We start from the raw sequence: 19,022 nt of genomic DNA on the forward strand, positions 1-19,022 counted from the left end.
GAGTTTTACCAAAATATTTACCTTTTATAATAAATTAATATTTTGGAAAAATAATTTTTAAAGCAATATTTGGAACCCGATGTGTGCCCAGGAATGGGGAGAGGAAACAGTTATAGGCAGAGGAACAGCTCATCTTGTGCTGTTTATTCATTGCCTTGAACTAAAAGCTCCATCCAATTTATTGTTGGTCTTTGGGGCCTAATATGGGAGCTGGTGTGCTGCCTTATTTGGGTCACTATTTGAAGCTGCTGATAAAACAAAAAGCTTTCTGATAAGAGATTTAATTTCAGAATGTAAAACCCAACATTAAAAATTTAATTACGGTATACAATTTGGCATCTAATTAGGCATGATCTAAAGTATATAATGATTCGGCTAAATAAGAGGCTTTCCAAAATACTGTTTGTAATAGCTTCTACACATAACATGATAATTTCCCCAGGAACTGAATACTTCACTAATTTACAAATGACTATTTAATATGTGGAGTAGTGCTTGCTTCTTAGTTCCTGACTGATGGGTAGAATTACTCTTTAACTATTTGCAGTCTGTATTTTGTGCATGGCATTCTAGCTCATATTTCCCAGTTTTTACCATTAAATGGGATAAAGGTATTTATTTTTACAATAACCTAATCTGAGGCAACCAATTTCTATTAGCACTTTTATTATTAAAATAATTCAGAACATATCATTTGTTGCTTCATTTGTGTTGGAAAGAGAAACTGTGAGCTTTTCCTAAGCATAGTATGACAGAAAAGAATCAGTGATGCCACATCAGATATGTCATTTATTACCATTTTGTTTTGTCACAATTCAACAAAGGTGTCTTTTGAAGAGCTCTAAAAGATATGAATCAGAATATGACTCTCTTCCATGGAATAGGTCAATTCAACCAAATTTACTGATGAGCAAGCTCTAAATTTTTCAAAAGGACAGCTCACATTTTCTGTGAATACCTTTGTTTCTATTTACCACCATGCTTTCCACAAACTTGAGCAAATCTTGTTATTTATTAAGTTGGCCTGCACAAAATCGGAGAAGAGCAAATGTTAATTACCTACAGCTCTCGGTCAGATCCTAGCTGACTTTCCGTTCACGGACTCCCAGGGCAGACGTAGGCAAGCTGCATGGAGATCACCAACGGTGGCAGAGGGGGAACTGTCCAGGCTGGGAGCTGCGGGTAGACTAACGCTGTGCATTAAATATTTTAGATGTCTTTTCCGTCTACTCTACCTAAAGTGCACTACCATCTCAGAAGACGAACAGTGAAGACCTTTGTGAAGACTGAATTCTAAGGAAACGACCACAAGTAATGGCTTATTCAGCTAAAAATGTGATCTGGGGGGAGTCAGATATTAAGCTTGATTCGTTTACTACAATTGTAAGAAAATGCTTAAGTCATTTGAATAATAAGCATCATCCACATCATAAATTCTGTACAACAGCTTTTATGAAATGGAGCCACTGTTTTTTTCATGTTTTATTGTAATATACTAGGCATTTATGTATTACTGTGTATGTATTTCTTTTTAAATGTGTAAGTCTTATGTAAATGGATATAAATATGATTTTTAAAAAAATAAAATATATGGTTCATGGAGTCTCGAGTGCAAACATTTGACAATTCCAAGTACTGTTTGTATTTTACCATTCCACCATTTTTACAGTTTTTGAATTGTAACAGTCAAATCGATATGTTTCTCCTTCAAGTCTGTCAATACTTAAAGCTGAAAACCTGCCTCTGATCATGTAAAAAGGAATGATTTAACCTGGAACTGGAGCCAAAAATAGTCCTTTAAAGGCAATCAGGGATGTCCTATATCTTTAGAAATAGCACTGTGATGGCTCGATCTCCTTTTCAATACAAAACAGAGCTAAACTGTTTACAAGAGTCAAAAGCAATTATTTAAAAAAATTTATAAGGAATAAACATTATCTTCTCTTGTTACCTGTGGACCAAGAAAAAAAAAAAAAAAAGAAAAGAACTTCTTTACTAAGAACCACATGCTCATCAGATATCTTGAACCGCCAGCCAGCACTGCTCAGTGAATGTCAACCACTGCAGAGTCTGAGGCTCATTTCCATTGAAAAAAATAAAAAATAAAAAAAACCCAGAAACCTTTCCCTTTTGTCAATGTAACAGGGCATTAGCCAGACTCATGTCTAATGTTATAAGCTTCTAGCCAAGATGGCCTTGTTGCGACTTCCCTGAAGTCAGTCTTATCAGAGGAAATAAATGAAAGACAGAATGATTAACATATATAGTGTATAAAAGTATAGAAGAGTAACTCTTCCCTGTGGCTTTATTTGGTGGTGTTACTGTTGTTTATTCTTTGTTTATATGGGAGATTTCAAAGTAAAACCTATTTAATAATACCATTTATCTAACTGCTGATTTTCTGCTGCTTGATCTTATGAAGCGCAAGACCTGTCATTAGTAATTTCCTTTTTGTATTTAATTTGCTATGTTTGCACGTACATTACATTTGTTTTGATGTCTATTTTTGTTTAACAGATTCAGTCAAAAGGTAATGGTAACAGAAACCCTCTCCATTGTCAATAAAAAAAAATACTTCCAGTTCTCTGTTTAATCTTTGTTTTCTAGTCACATAGTGTTTACCAATTTACTTAAACCACAACGCAAATTGTCCTTTTAGTTGACTCAATCTATTATTTATCTTCAACAGTAAGTCGCCACAAGGGGGAGCACTAAACTTGCTTATGAAGGTGATTGTAAATTTTCCTAAAAATGTTGCCTGAGCAGGAACAATGGGAAAGAGCTTTCTAAGCTCATCTGATGACGGGCATCTTGACTTAAGGAAATGAAATGTAATATAAAAAATATGATGTTATAATAACAAACGATTTGTATCTACTCTTAATACATGACTTAATCACATAAATCAGTTTCTCCCCTTTAGCGATCATCTGGTAAGAAATAGTCAAATTGTTTATAATAGACTCTAATGTAGAGAAAGAAAAAGATCTACCTATTCCCTCAAAAAAGGTATAAAATACTCTTCAACATAGAATATAATTTCTGCCAGATTCTAAACTCCATTTATGGATTAAGCTCAGAATCTCAGTATTTTTCCTTCTGACCATCTGTCAACTTTATGAATTTTCACATTTGTAACGATGAGAGCCTTCCCCAATACAATTTTATATAAATAAAAGTGCTCCTGAAATGTAAAGCAGGTCTAATTTTTATATATTTAATGTATTGTCTTGAACAAAATAACTCAATCGGAAAAACTTTTCCATAGATTTTAAAAGAACAACTTTAAATCTTTCCAATGTCTTACAGTAAAAACTTCCATGAAGATATCAAAAGAAGGCCACACGGACTTTATTTCAGCACATTTAAATATGACTGTATTTTTGGTAGCATTATATTGTGTTTTTTGAAGATACATTTAGTCCAAAATATTTTAGGTACAATCTAGTGAAAGTGCTTTATGGTAAGTATTAAATAGAAAATTCCTTTTTTTTTTCCTTCCAAATTTTAGGCAATCCACAACTCAAGTGTATCTTTCTTGGTCACATGATCAAGGGTATCACTTTGGTCATGTGAAAGCAACAGTACTTTCTCTCCAGGCTCATGCACTGTTTTCCAGTCCCACTCAACTGGAAAATAACTCAAGCCTGATTGCTAACATGTCCCTTCAGAACTGATTGTAAGACAGATGTACCCTTCACACATGCCTTTGTTCATACCTTGCAAATGAATGACGATATGCATTCAGCTAAAGAGTTTTCCAAATTAACTGAATCTTATATAAAAAAAAGGTAATATGTTTTAAACATTAAAAATGTATTATTCATCAAGATTAAGTTGCGATTATGAGTAAAATGTACCCAATAGAAGAGACACTTTAAGAAACCCGACAGCTTCAAATTATGAGTTGAACGTCTGTCTAGTTGGTGTAACTCAGGAGAACAATGAGCTGACTATATTTTTTCAGGTTTAACAATTAAGTAGCCGATTTAAGTAAATAGGACATTTCCTTTGAGAAGCCATTTATTTATACAGCCTATGGTCCAAAAAAAGCTATTTTTCAGAATGTCTTATAGTGGTTATAAGTATTTTTTATGAAACAAACAAGTAAATAAGCTCTTACATATTATCTCTCACATATGTTTCATGTGCCCAAACCATTACGTTAGGACAGCTGCTCGTAAAAATAATGTTCCTGACGGACTGCAAGATTGGGAAATACTTGGAGCACCATCAAAGACTCAGTGGGCACGGTATATTTTTTTACTTTAAATGTACCTTTGATAACCAATACCATGTAGAATCCTAAGTAATCCTAAGTAAATCACACATTTAACTAGCTATGTCAAGCTACTCTGGCTAACTGGCACATTACCATAAGCTTAGTAACAAAGACTCATTTTCAATTACTTGAGTTTAAATCAAAAAATGTGTTTGGATGTCACAATATATTTCTCAGTGAGTTATTTAAAAATTAGAGATTTCACATAAAAATCTGGATTTGCGGTTTCTTAAAAACTCCTGGTCTTTAGCATAATGTAAAAACTTTTATCTTTCTTCCTTAAGAACTTTCCTTATCAGTATACCCCATTTCTGTGTCATTTGCTTGTTTTTATAGGAAGTTGGAACCCTTAAGTGTACAGTCAACTAAGAGCCTGAGACAGGAGGAGGATCTCCAAACAGCTCCCATCTCCATGACAAAGAGATTGGATAAAATAACCTCTTGGTTCCACCAGACACATGATTTCCCTTGACCAAGTAAAAATGACCAGAAGGCAGAGCCGTGCTCCGGTAGCCAACCTTCCCTTAGGATATGTACGACAAGCCAGAGCCTCCTATCTAGAAGTCCATCTGTCTAGATGATTACCTAAGACTTTCCGTGTTATCTATCGATTTCATTTAAAATAACCATGCTGAGGACATCTCAAGAATATTAGAAAATATTCAGAATTGCTACAAGAAAAATTATAATTTTCTGACTTCAACTTGACTTTTAGGTTTCAGGTCAAAGCTACAGAGTCCTCATTTCAGAAGTAACTCTATATTAATGTGTCTCTTTCAACTAAAATATTTGGGGGGGTTCAGTTTTAAAAAATCAATCATTAGATAGATTTTTCTTAAAGTGCTAGACAATCTCTAAGGAGCCATGTTATAGACAACTGAAAATGATGCTCTTTGGGTCTAATGAAATAGAAGGCACAGGTCTTTCACTAGGCTTCAAGCACTGTTTTTTTAGACCAAGCTTCACAATTCATATTTCAGTTTGCAAGTAATTTCTATTTAAATAATTTATGGGAAATAATTCCAAAAATTTGACTCCAATTAGAAAATTGATTCGAATTGACTCAAAATAGGAAACAACGTCATGATGACTGCTTCAGCACTTCTTCTATGTGCCCAAAAATGCTGGGGTCTTCAATTGTAGGTGTTATCTGGAAAGAAAATACGAGTCAGATGAATGTTCTTCCTTGAACTCCTTTCCCTCTCCCTGTAATTAAACAATTACCTGCAATACTGCACTCTCCATTTTCTTATGAAGGCATATAGAAATGTTCAAAAAAGTGGACTCCAAATTTAATATTTTAAAATATATGTATAGTCTTCCAGAGTAATAAACTGTTCAGTTAACAAAACCAGAGGTCCTATGTGGTAATTTCTCTAGTCCTCTAATGAGCCTTTCTATGTGCCTCCCTAGAATTTTTTTTTAATTTACATCTACTATTCACTGCTGCATCACCTTCTGTTAGATCTTGAGGATTAAAGACATGTATATTTATGCACATATAAAGTGCACAAAACTTAAAAAGTATATATATACTTGAATTAGCCAAATGTTTGCCAAAACAATTTTCACTCACAACAGGAGAAATAATTAGCATATGCATCAATTAGAACTGTTGAAGCATGCATAGCCAGCCTCAATTGCTTGCTTTCTCATTTAGTAATAGACATTAATGACTACAATAAAGGACGTTGTGTCTTTAATTCAGTAAGACTGCATTCCCACAATTGTTTGAATTTAACATATTTACTAATAATAGTAAAAATATTTCCACACACAGGTACCTATAATCTCAAAGCATATGCTATTAATTAATCTGTGTTTCCACATCCCTCATTCCCAGAGAGTGGCTATGCAGTTTCCCCCTTTACATTAAAAAAATGCTAATGCTGGGGCACCTGGGTGGCTCAGTGGGTTAAAGCCTCTAACTTCAGCTCAGGTCATGGTCCCAGGGTCCTGGAATCGAGCCCCGCATCGGGCTCCCTGCTCAGCAGAGAGCCTGCTGCTTCCTCCTCTCTCTGCCTGCCTCTGTGCCTACCTGTAATCTGTCTGTCAAACAAATAAATAAAATAAAATAAAAAAAGCTAATGCCAAAGAAGTGGGGAGAAACGTTTCAGAACCTGACATTAAATATTTTTGATAATTTACCTTATATGGCTTGCCATTGACAAGGGCAGACAGAGCTGACCGGGGAATTTTGCCAGACCTCGTTTTGGGTAACTGTTTGACAAACACTGCATTTCGAAAAGCAGCCACAGGGCCAATGCTCTGTCGAACATGGTTTATAATTTCTTCCAAAACTTGTTCCTCTGTTGTATTTATGTCTAGGGAAAAAGTTCAGATGATAAGCACTGAGTTAACCTTCGCTCATCATTCAGGTCCAGACACTCAGGGAAGACAAAGATTTCTCACCTTTTCTCAACACGCAGAGTGCTAAGGGGACGTGGCCTTTCAAAGGATCTTCCTTGCCAACAACAGCGCAGTCGGCCACGGTGCCATGGGAAAGGACCGACTGTGAGAGGGAAAAGCATGCGTTTAGAAAATATAGGTGCACGTATATAAGAATACAAATACACACACACGTATGTATGTATGTATGTATGTATGTATGTATGTATGTATTTCAGCTGAGAAAAAAAGTACATGTCCGAGAACGCAAAACCTGTAGCTGCCCGTGTGGAAATTACTACTGATTCACGATTCCTATCATTATAACTGGGGAGACTGAATTGTTAGGACCCCTGTGGTAGTCACTTATAAAGGATAACCGTAATTAAGACAACTTACTTTGTTTACCTGGAAAGTGAGGACTTGTTTCTTCATCTCACCTGCTCATTAATGAAGTTGGGGCAAATAAGCAGCAGATGCCACATGGGGACAAATTGCAATGGGCACCCGGAAACGGGTGACCTCACGGTGATGTGGCTTTGGTGCTGGCTACCATAAGAGCACTCCCCAGGGAAATCCAAGGCAGCCCCATGATTAAGCAGTGATTTTATTTATATCTGGTACTGAACAATGAACAGAGCATTTCTTTTGTTGAGGGACCATCCCCAAGAGAGGATTTCCCGACTTGAAAGAAAAGGCTGGGCATGGCTTCGAAGTCCTGACCTCAGATGATCACACCAATCGATCACACCGATCACTTTCAAACCGCTTACCCCGAGCTCTAAATATCCTAAGCAACAAAGCGGCTCTCCCTCTGGAATCATAAGAACCCGCAGAGCGACCACATGAGACACAGAAGCTTAGGGTTACAAACACGTTTCTGCCGTGAGGGTGCTCCTAAAAAGGATTGTTCAAAATGTCTTCTTCCGGAAGAGTGATAGGTCTTTAGTGACTGCAAATCTCTAACGGTTAGAGAAAACAGTGGGCGATATACCCACAGCTCCTTTGGCACTTCTTGATCTTTCAGCAAATAGCTTCTAAATCCTTTTCTGTTCCAACCGCTGCACCAGGCTCAGCGGTGAGCAAAAACAGGTGGAGCACGATCTCAGGACGCTTACAGTCTAATGAAGGAGGGCGATGTTAAAAAGCAAGCATGAGTACTCATTATTAGGAATGTCTAAATATAGAAGTGATAGAGGCTCCGGAGAACTAGCCTGGTTTTTATATGAAAGCCCTAGCAAAAGCAGCCAAAAAACCTTGGGAAATATATGGCAAAAGCGGGAGGATAAACACGGGTCTCCGCGAAGCCTTCAGGAAATGAGAATGAGCTCAGGTCTGCAGGAGGGGTAGACGCTGAGGAGGCAGGGCGGAGAGGCGGGGCCAAGCCCTGAGGAAGGACTTGGCACAAACCATTCCAACCTGAAAGAGATGAATGTGGAAGGAAAGCAGAAAGCAGGACTGAGAAAGGAGCAGGAGGAGAGGAAGGTGCAGAGGTAGAAAGGGGCTGTGCTAAGGACTTCCAATTTTAGTAACATTGGAAAGGCAATAAAGCACTTTCTGGAGTTGAGGAGGAGATACAGGCTTTTGGTTTGTTTGTTTGAACAGACTTCTTTTTTTTTTTTCAGAGTAGTTCTAGATTCACAGTGAAACAAAGTGGAAAGCCTAGAGATTTGTCGTGTATGTCCTGCTCCCATATATGCACAGCCTCCCCTGCTCTCAAAATCCCTCACCAGAGTAATATAGCTGTTAGAAACGATGAACCAACATCAACACGTCATTCTCATCTTAATCTAGAGTTCACATTAGAGTTTACACTTGGTGTTACACATTCTATGGGCTTTATGACGTGTGTCCACCATTTTACTGCATTTTACAGAATAGATTCACTCGCCTAAAAAAATCTCTTGTGCTCTGCTTATTTGCTCTTAGTTCCTGCTAGCCTTTGGCAAACACTGATCTTCTCAGATCAGTCCTTTTTCTGAAAAAGTCCTTTTTCAGAATGCTGGAATCATCTATAGTACGTATATATAGTCTTTTCTGTTCGGCTTTTTACTTCAGAGTGTATTCTGAAAAACAAACTTACTTTGCGTTTATTGTAGAGAATAGAGGACTGTTAAGGGTTAGTATTACAGTTTGTTGAAATCGCCCATGAGGCTACACTAGTAGACCAAGCCTATGACAGGGGGTATGAAGATTCTAGAGTTTCTTTAGAGGTAAAATGAACACAATTTTATGACAAATTGGATATGGTGCGAAGAAGAAGGTACAGAAGCTAAGGATGGTTCTGTGGTTTTGGGCTTGAACAGCTGACTGGATGATACGGGTGCCATTTTCTAAGCCAGGAAATACTAGTGAAGTTTGGGGCTTGGAAGGAATGATCATGTATTAAGTCTTGGAGATGTTCCACGGAAGCACCTTTGAGATACACAAGTCGAGGCGGTTGAATCTGATGGGAGTCTTAGTCTGGAGATGCACATTTGAATGTCATTAAATGCACAGATGGTAGTAAAAGCTGTAGACGTAGATTAGATTAGTTAGGGAGAAAGCAGTGAGAAGAATGTAAGCTATTAGGAACGCCAACATCTAATGGCTACAAGAAAAAGGACCAGCCAAACTAGACTAAAAAGGCACAGCCAGAGAGGAGAAAAACGAGCAGAATCTAGGACATGCCCCTTTCAAGTTCCCAAGTTTCCACGAATTCTTCTTTCATTTATGCCAAGTTGAAAATGAGCCGTCTCTTCTCTGAGCTCCTGGAAGACTCCGTGAACTCCTAGCCTGTTTGGTACAAACTCAGTGCACTACCTCACACAGCCCCTAATGCACGAAGAAATCAGCATCTCCTACATCCTCTTGTTACCATCCACACTGAAGGACCCAGTTGTAGGAGTTGCCATCCACATAGTTTTTGACTCTGATACTGCTGAGGATAGTATGTGTTCAATGAATTATTTTTGTGCTATACATTTTATTAACTTCATTGCTGAGACAGAGACGTGCACCTCATCTTCCATTAGTTGGGCTTCATGAAAAAGCTTCTGCAAAACACCGACTGTACAGACCATACGACACCATCTTCTCCTGGTGCTTCAATCTGAACTAAGTACTTTCAACAGCTTCCTGATTTGTTAAGATTTTACTTATGGTTTAGGTCCATATGCTTAGAGACAAATTTTATTGCCAAAGATTTGTACTGGTAGGTAGTATTGTCAGTCACAGTCCTTGGAAAAGAATATTTTGTCTATAGCAGATAAGATACAGACTTGGTAAGCCAAATGCTGTCATTCCAATTTAGGATTCCTTGAATGAGTAGAGAAAAACTTTTACCTGCCTAGCCAGGGTTTGTTTAAAAAAAAAATTATATACATATATGTGTGTGTATTTATTTATACATTATATATATTTATATATTATATATTAATATATATATTAAATATATATATTTACATTTATATATTAAAGTTTTCACTGATGCCATAAGCCTCTCTACTTTAGTTTTTAAAATGCCAGGGTATCTGTTCAAATTACTGTTTAAAAAAATTGCCCATCCAGGCATTTTGTCACCTAACCAGTATAACTATAATTTTAACTAAATCAAACACCAAATCCTCCAGTTTGCCCTTCTTCCACCTTGTTGCTTTAATTTCGCCATGTTTCCATCCTCAGTGTTCGTATGTTTAGAAGTGGATGGGAAAATGCTGACAGCTTTTCCATATGGGCAGAGTATTTTAACATCAGAAGTAATATATAACACAGTTTTCCACAATATCAAAGTTTCACATTTTTGCCTAGTTTGTAAACAAACTTGAAAATCTGTGACCTACATAATCATTTACCGGAAATTTATGTCATCTGTAAATGACGTTCATTTACTAGAGTGGATAAAATACTGTATTAATCTATCAGTGTTAAACAGATGCCATAAAGGGAGAGAGACAGCTTTCTATGTTGGCTCTACAAATAATATTTACATGCCAAATTGTGATTTCAACAACTGAATCGTTAAAAAGGAAGGCATCAAAGTATGTCTTGGCAACAGTGAAGGGACAGAGGCCAAACAAATGTCCTATGTGGGTAAAAAATATCAAAAGCCACTTTCATATGTTTCCTCCACGTACAATCCACAGAGCATCCATGACTCGCTGGCAGTTAAGAACTGAAAAAATAATACAACTTGGGAGGTAACTGACTCACCAAAAGTGTGCAATGGTTCCAATTTATGACTTTTTGTTTATAGGTTGGTGTGAAAGCGACACGTGTTCAGGAGAAACTGTATGTCAAATCTTGAATTTCCGTCTTTTCCCAGACTAGTGGTATGCAACAGACACCCCTTTCTTGTGATCCCTGGCAGCGGCGAGAAGCCTCGGCTCCCCATCAGCGATTACCCAGTAAACAACGGATACACTTAGAACCACTGGGTACCCGTACAACCATTCTGTTTTCCTTTTCAGTACCATAGTCAATAAATTACACGAGGTACTCAACACTTAATTATAAAGTCTGCTTTGTGTTAGATGAATTCACTCAGCTGTAGGCTAATGTAGGTGTTCTGAGCATATTTAAGGTAGCTTAAGCTAAGTTATGACTTTTGCCAGGTTAAGTGTATTAAATGCATTTTTAATTTATGGTATTTTCATTTTAGATAGGTTTAACCTCTTTCTCAAGTGGAGGAATATCTGTATAAATATAGATAATAGGGGAATATAGATTACAGGGTAATAAGCCTGGGAAATGCCTGTCATTTGTTGTTTCTGAGATACTGTCATTTTTTTTTAAACCAAAATTTTTATAATACTCAAATTAAAACTTTACAAGTGGACTAAAAACTAAACATGTATTAAATGCATGTGCCACAATAGTACCATGTGCCCCACAAAGAAAAATAATTTGATCTTTCTGAGAAACAAGTCATATTGAAAATTAATCACAGAATGAAAAACCTCTATTTCCTAGATCGTTTTCTCTAAAATTAAATATTTTAAAATAGTTTTTGATTTGTAGTTCATTTTAGTATTAAACATTATATTAATAGATTTTAAACTGCCATTCTAGTTCTTTGTTTATCATATTGGACAGTAGGTGTCTCAAGTAACAGAATAAGATATCAATAAAATACCTTTTAAATCAGTTAAAATTGCAAGCACATATGACAATTTGTATTTGATGAAAAACATATAAACAACAGTATATACACTAAACACAATAGAATGGTTGGGGAAGAATGAAGAATAAGAGTAAGAGGTAACAATAAAGGAATGAATCAATTAAAAAATGAAAAAACAAGAGGGTATGTTTTTTAATATACTATATATTAAGGAGCATAATTAACAATCTTCTCTATCATGGGTTCACAAAATATTAATTTATTTGCATTTTAGCTTATTTTAGGGGCAGTGGTTCCACTTTGGATGCAAATTATAATAACCAAAAGAGCTTTTAAAAAATGCCTACACTTGGACTCAATCCCTTGATATTCTGGATTAAGTGTTGGGTGGAAATTAGGCATATGTATTTTTTTGTGATTAAACATTGCAAAATGAACACATCTGTGTATTTAATTCAAGAAATTGAGTATTACCAGCATCCCAGATGATCTTCTCATTTGGACAGTTGTACTTGTAAGAGATCCAGATGTGATTCTAATGTTTATGCAAGGTTGAGGTCCATCCTCATAGTTCATCCTCAGGCTGATGCCTTCTTGTCTTATGGTATTATATCTCTCACATTTTGTGCTTAATATAAATATTCCAAGCATCATTTTTTCATAGTGGGTAGCGCTGATTTGTAAACCTTCCTTGTCCTTATATCTTTAAAATTTATTTATTTTGTTAAATTTAATTGATAGATTAACTATATAGAGAATTATTATTTAAAATCATTTCCCACTCAAATTTGATAGCATTTTCCACTGTCTTTTAAAATTTTTTAATTTAAATTCAGTTAATTAACATATAATATATTATTAATTTCAGAGGTAGGGTTCAGTGTTTCTTCAGTTTTATATAATACCTAGTGCTCATTACCTCACATGCCCTCCTTAATGTCCATCACCCAGTCACCCTATCCCCCAATCCCCCTCCACTCCTTAGTTTGTTTCCTATGATTAAGAGTCTCTTGTGGTTCATCTCCCTCTCTGATTTCATCTTTTTTATTTTTCCCTCTTCCCCTATGATTCTACGTTTTTGTTTCTTAAATTCCACATTTGAAAGACATCATATAATTGTCTTTCTCTGACTTATTTTGCTTACCCTCTAGTTCCATCCACATTACACCAAATGGCAAGATTTCATTTTTTTGATGGCTCAAAAGTATTTCATTGTGTGTATATAAAAATGATTAATATATATTTATATATATTATAATGTATATAATGTATAATATATATTATATATAAAATGGGTATATATATCCATATATATTATGGATAAATAAAATATGTGTGTGTGTATATATATACACATATATATACATATATATATATGAATGGATAAAGAAGATGCACATATATATATATATATAGGCAGGTCTTCTTTATCCATTCATCTGTTGATGGACATCTGGGTTCTTTCCATAGTTTGGCTATTGTGGACATTGCTGCTATAAACATTGCGTTGTAGGTGCCCCTTCGGATCACTACATTTGTATCCTTGGGGAGGTACCTAGTAGTGCAATTTCTGGGTCTAAGGGTAGCTCTATTTTCAACTTTTTTTTTTAATATTTTATTTATTTATTTGACAGACAGAGATCACAAGTAGGCAGAGAGGCAGGCAGAGAGGGAGGAGGAAGCAGGCTCCCTGCTGAGCAGAGAGCCCGATGCGGGGCTTGATCCCAGGACCCGGGGATCATGATCTGAGCCGAAGGCAGAGGCTTTAACCCACTGAGCCACCCAGGCGCCCCTATTTTCAACTTTTTGAGGAACCTCCATATTGTTTTCCAGAGTGACTTTACCAGTTTGCATTCCCACCAACAGTGTAAGAAGGTTTCCCTTTCTCTGTATCCTCGCCAACATCTGTCATTTCCTGACTTGTTAATTTTAGCTATTCTATAACTGGTGTGAGATGGTATCTTACTGTGGTTTTGATTTGTATTTCCCTGATGCCAAGTAATGTTGAGCATTTTTTCATGTGTCTGTTGGCCATATGGGTGTCTTCTTTGGAAAAGTGTCTGTTCATGTCTTCTGTCCTTATCTTGATTTAATTATTATTCTTTGGGTGTTGAGTTTGATAAATTCTTTATAGATTTTGATATTAGCCCTTTATCTGATATGTCATTTGCAAATATCTTCTCCCATTCTGTTGGCTGTCTTTTGGTTTTGTCGACTGTTTCCTTTGCTGTGCAAAAGATTTTGATCTTGATGAAGTCCAATCTTTCATTTTTGTCTTTGTTTGTTTCCCTTGCCTTTGGAGACGTGTCTAGCAAGAAGTTGCTGTGACCGAGGTCAAAGAGTTGCTGCCTGTGTTCTCCTCCTGGATTTTGACGGATTCCTGTCTCACATTTAGGTTGTTCATCCATTTTGAGTCTGTTTTTGTGTGTGGTGTAAGAAAATGGTCCAGTTTCATTCTTCTGCATGTGGCTGTCCAATGTCCCAACACATTTGTTAAAGAGACCTTTTTTCCATTAGATATTCTTTCTTGCTTTGTTGAAAACTCAGTTGATCATAGAGTTGAGGGTCCATTTCTGGGTTTTGCATTCTGTTCCATTGATCTATGTGTCTGTTTTTGTGTCAGTACCAGACTGTCTTGATGATTACAGTTTTGTAATAGAGCTTGAAGGGGGTACTATCATTTTTGTGTAAATTTTAATGGATTTGAAAGATTCTATGACTTTATCAGTTAAATTACACAGATTTTCAATTATGCTTTTAATTGTAGAAGTATTAGTTTAAATCAAGCACCTTCAAAGGTGCAAGGATCCAGTATTTGGTAGGAGATTGCCTCTGCAATGGGAAGAATAATACTTCTTCATTCCCTCTGATATTGGAGTCATCTAGGAAACTGTTAGTTTCCACATTATCATCAATATCTATATTTATACTTAGGAAAATATTCAGCAATCTTACAACTATTTAAAGCCAATAGTCATTTAATGCTGGGTAGAACTGAAATTACATAGCATCTTTGCTGAATACATACTTTATGGAAATATATTCAATCCTGAAGAAATCACTCCTAAAAATAGCAAACAAAATAGCTAACTTAGAAAACAAACAGTGAAACTTTGGTTCAAATAACCTTCCAAAGGGCAAATTGCAATGAACACAGCTCTAGGATTTAAGTGCAGTAATTTAGCAGCAGATTTCCAAGTTCCCAAGGATACTAGTAGGATTATTTAACAAAATGAAACTTAAGCTACAAGTGAAAGAATGAAACCAGGGAGCCTAATTTGTTCCCTGGAGGTGTCTCCACATGAAACCTGCCCACAACAGTGAAAGAGAACCAAGCAAGAAGGACCACATTAGCTCCTAAGACCTGAAATAGCAGATTTCACACCCACTTTTCCTAAGGACATTTTGAACTTCCACTGGAGTATCCTAAGTGTCTATCTAGATGCCAGGCTCTCAAACATTAATCAACTTTTCAAATAGATATGATTATTACTTAATAGTTACAGATGGCCCTTACATGTATTGAGATTTGCAAGGATAAGATCCTCTTAAATTTATAAAAGCTATTCTAGAACTCTATTTTCTTATGATGAGAACAGAAAAGAACGTACAGTTTCCTGAAATGTTTTTAATGTAGTAATTTTAATAGAATTTGTTTGATTTAGTCTTATATAAAGTAATGCACATGTCATATTTTACTTTAAGAAACTGGAAAGACACTATTTTCACTATATATAAAAGCAACATTCAGTCTATTTTTAATTATTGCAAATGAGAGTCCCACGAATTAAGACCCTCCAATCCTATTTCAAAAACCCAAATTGGAATCTGGAATTCAGAATTGACAATTGAGAATCCTAGGGAGAGTCTCGGAGATCATTTACAAATAAAGTAAGGTTTGAGTACTTTTAATAAATGTTGGTTATGTCATCAATAAAAATAATAAAAATATGTATGTAAAAACATACACATTAATAATCAATGTTAAGCAATTTTGCTAAGAGGTAAGAAAAATCCAGTAAAGAATGTTAGTTCAAAACTTTCTAATAGATGCCAACATAAAGAAGACAAACTTGATATGAACTGAGGTATTAACTTCCTTCTTAGACATACATTTACAGTAGAGTTAATCATTTAATTTAATCATTTAATTCATATAAAGGGAGACGTTCACATCAAGAAGGCTGATGGGTGATTCTGTGCTATAAGTACTCCAAGACCCAGTGACAAAATTCCTGTTGGAAACCATTGATTCTAGTATGCTTTTCTTTTTTTTCCCCAATTTTGTCATTTTACTGCCTACCTTCTGTCTGTCTCATTCTCTGATTACATACAATGAGAAGGATGTCAGTGGAAACATATTAAAGCATATATTTAAATAGGTTGATACTTCTCTTTTTTGTTCTAAAAATAAGAGAGAACCAAGAACTTTGACTGATAATAAAAGCTTTGCATATGTAATCTCCATATTTTGATTAGCTGACTCTGCCAGAAATGCAGGTGGAATATTAGAGGTAATCTCTTACAGGCAAGAAATTAAAAGTTCATGCAACCAGAACCACCTTTTGCCAACACACCAAAACACATGAAGCGTGAATTTCAATTTCAGGTTATCACAAAATTCACAGTAGGTTAAAAATAAGATAATATTATAATAGCACACGAAGCCACTTACTCCAAAATATTGCATAAAAATCTTTCCTTTTACTCAGCTTATATTACATTGTCGCACACACAAAGCCGAGTGACAAGAGGCATTAAACTATTTTGTTTTCACTGAAAATAAATGACTTTTAAAGAAGGTGACCATCTTCAGATTATAGTAAGGAGAACTCAGCTTTGATTCTGCATGCTCTGATCCCATGGAATTATTTTTAAACATTGTCTTTCATTTAAAATTTGCTCTATTCCATTTAAACTTATTCTGGGTTTGGTTCTGAAAATGATGGAATAAATAGGTTCCATTTTATCACGTTTACTAATTGCAATGAAAAACTATGGTTTAAAAAATCAGATCAGATGACTCTATTAAAATTATAAGAACTTGAGACAAAACCTCCTTTTTCGATTTGTTTCTTTGGAGGTTTTGGGTTTTGTTATCATTATGGTTTGTTTCTTTGTTTTGCCTCCTATATATTCTGGCCCGGGTACTAGAGCAGCCCAAAAGGTGAACTGCCGATAAGTGCGGACAGACAGAAAAGCCCAAAGAAATGTCTGCCTTTACTGAAGCCCAGGGAAAGGAGCAGAGGATCTGGGAAACAATCCTTTTCAATCTACCTCCCTATTCCAGATGAACACCCACAGAGAAGCAGTTCCCTTCTTCCTTCCTACAGAGCTGTAGAAACCTTGTTGACTCTCCGCACCCTATTCCAAGTGAATGCCAGCAAAAGAGCTGGGTCCTTCCCCCTCTCCACTACTGGTGTGCAGCCTGTGGGAGGGAACCCTTGAGGGATGCCAGCCCCAAACACATGCACACACCCTGGGAGCCTAGAAAGATTCAGAGTCATTTGTGACACCCCCACCCCTCTACCTCCCAAGAGCAGCTATCCAGTCCCTGAGGAGATCCCTGGTAACTTGCTCTGCTCTACACTAAGCAAGTGCTACCAAGAGACAGTCTCATCCTCTGCCCAGGGATGCTGTGAACGTAGAATATGGAGTATTGACCCTTGATAAAAGCACAGGGAATACAGCCCTGACTTTTTACCCAAAATAGCAGCAATGGGGAACCTTGGAAATCAGAAAGCGATGAGTAGGTTATGGAGAGGAAGGAGTTGGAGAAAGGGATACTTAAAATCTGTGTATGAAGTCCTGAGCCTACCCCATGCAACCCAGACATGGTGCATGCAGGAATCCAACCAGATTCAGCACAGTGTAGATTCTGAACACTTAACTCAAGTTTCAGGTTGGCCTCTGAGAGAGAAACAAGTGAGATGCACCAAAATAGCACTGCAAAGAGTGAAAATCAAATCGACATTGGAACCACAGTCCACAGAAAGTGAGCAGGGACAGGTGGTCTGTTCTTAACTAAAATAAGTCATCACAACAACACAAATCCACGTGATTTCAACAGGATCCAAAATCTCATAATGCCATATTCAAAATGTCTAGGATAAAAATATAAAATTACAGGACATAAGAGGAATCAGGAAAACCTAAACCTCTCTTAAAAAAAAAAAAAAAATCGGGTCATGCTCTCTATGAGTCAAGAGATGCCAATGCCAAGATGACCCAAATATTAGAATGATCAGACAAAAATTTTAATGCAGCTATTATAATGGTGGCAGGGGATAAAACTTTCCTGGACTCCTCATTGCTCCTACAAAACCCCCTAGCCCGAGAATCTTCAAATACCATGAGAATCTGATCTATAGCTGTTTGTCGGGTTAATTGCTCTGATCTGAAAGGATAATAAAACCTTACTAATTTCCCTGAGAAGGCAAAATTATCAAAGTCTGGAGGAGACTAGATCTCTAGGTTAAACTCACACTGTGCAGGGGAAACCGGCTGAATACCTTCCTAGGTATTTACATGTCAAGAAAAGATGAAGCCTTAGAACTTGGAAACATTTCGAAGTTGTAGGAGTTGAGACACACAGGGCTATTTGGCTCCTGGAGATTTTATTTACATATCAAAGAGTTGAGTTTGGAAGAAGGCCTTACATTTAGAAGGAGACCTTCTAATGGGGGGTGGAAGGTCAATGTCTCCTTGCCCTTTACAAGCCCACAAAAATTATCTTCCTCATCTCTCTTCTAGGAACTGTCTGGCTGGCACTTCTGTAGTACCTAAGGCTAGAACATAAAAGGGCAATGACACACTTATTATCAAGAAATCTGTCTTTGACCCTAACACCTCATTTGCACATTCAGTATAAAATTAACAAAGATGGGGGCGCCTGGGTGGCTCAGTGGGTTAAAGCCTCTGCCTTTGGCTCGGGTCATGATCCCAGGGTCCTGGGATCAGCCAGAGTCCGGCTCTCTGCTCAGCGGGGAGCCTGCTTCCCTTCCTCTCTCTCTGCCTGCCTATCTGCCTATTTGTGATCTCTGTCTGTCAAATAAATAAATAAAATCTTAAAAAAAAATTTTTTTAAAGTTAACAAAGATGAATACTAAAAACCCAACAACAGCCATGGTGCCAGAAGAATGGGCAAACATTCTTGGAATGAAAGGGAGCACAGTTTTCAGTAAAGAAACAGAAGCTACAAAAAAAGAATGAAATGACTTAAAAGAAGGGAGAAAGGAGTCTAGGAAAGGA

At 36.5% G+C, this 19,022-nt stretch overlaps 2 protein-coding genes across 17 annotated transcripts in view; one reads left to right on the top strand and one right to left on the bottom strand.

Annotated features, from left to right (window-relative positions):
- The window catches only part of PPFIA2 (PTPRF interacting protein alpha 2), a 482,999-nt gene extending 480,621 nt beyond the window's left edge, over window positions 1–2,378 (top strand). For all 15 annotated transcript variants that reach the window (XM_032346888.1, XM_032346893.1, XM_032346892.1 and 12 more), the window contains one exon: window positions 1,214–2,378. Coding sequence is in view for 2 of the 15 variants with exons in the window: in XM_032346892.1 (XP_032202783.1) it covers window positions 1,214–1,239 (26 nt within the window). In the remaining 13 variants the exon portion in view is untranslated. The remainder of the gene's footprint in view (window positions 1–1,213) is intronic.
- A 949-nt stretch (window positions 2,379–3,327) lies between these two features.
- ACSS3 (acyl-CoA synthetase short chain family member 3) overlaps window positions 3,328–19,022 on the bottom strand; it is a 153,407-nt gene continuing 137,712 nt past the window's right edge. For both annotated transcript variants that reach the window (XM_032346903.1, XM_032346904.1), the window contains exons 14-16: window positions 6,695–6,794; window positions 6,431–6,606; window positions 3,328–5,432 (exon numbers count right to left, since the gene is read on the bottom strand). In XM_032346903.1, coding sequence (XP_032202794.1) covers window positions 5,364–5,432; window positions 6,431–6,606; window positions 6,695–6,794 — 345 coding nt within the window. In that variant the 3' untranslated portion in view covers window positions 3,328–5,363. The remainder of the gene's footprint in view (window positions 5,433–6,430; window positions 6,607–6,694; window positions 6,795–19,022) is intronic.

The sequence above is a fragment of the Mustela erminea genome, chromosome 6, assembly GCF_009829155.1.
Source record: "Mustela erminea isolate mMusErm1 chromosome 6, mMusErm1.Pri, whole genome shotgun sequence".
NCBI classification, from domain to species: Eukaryota; Metazoa; Chordata; class Mammalia; order Carnivora; family Mustelidae; genus Mustela; species Mustela erminea.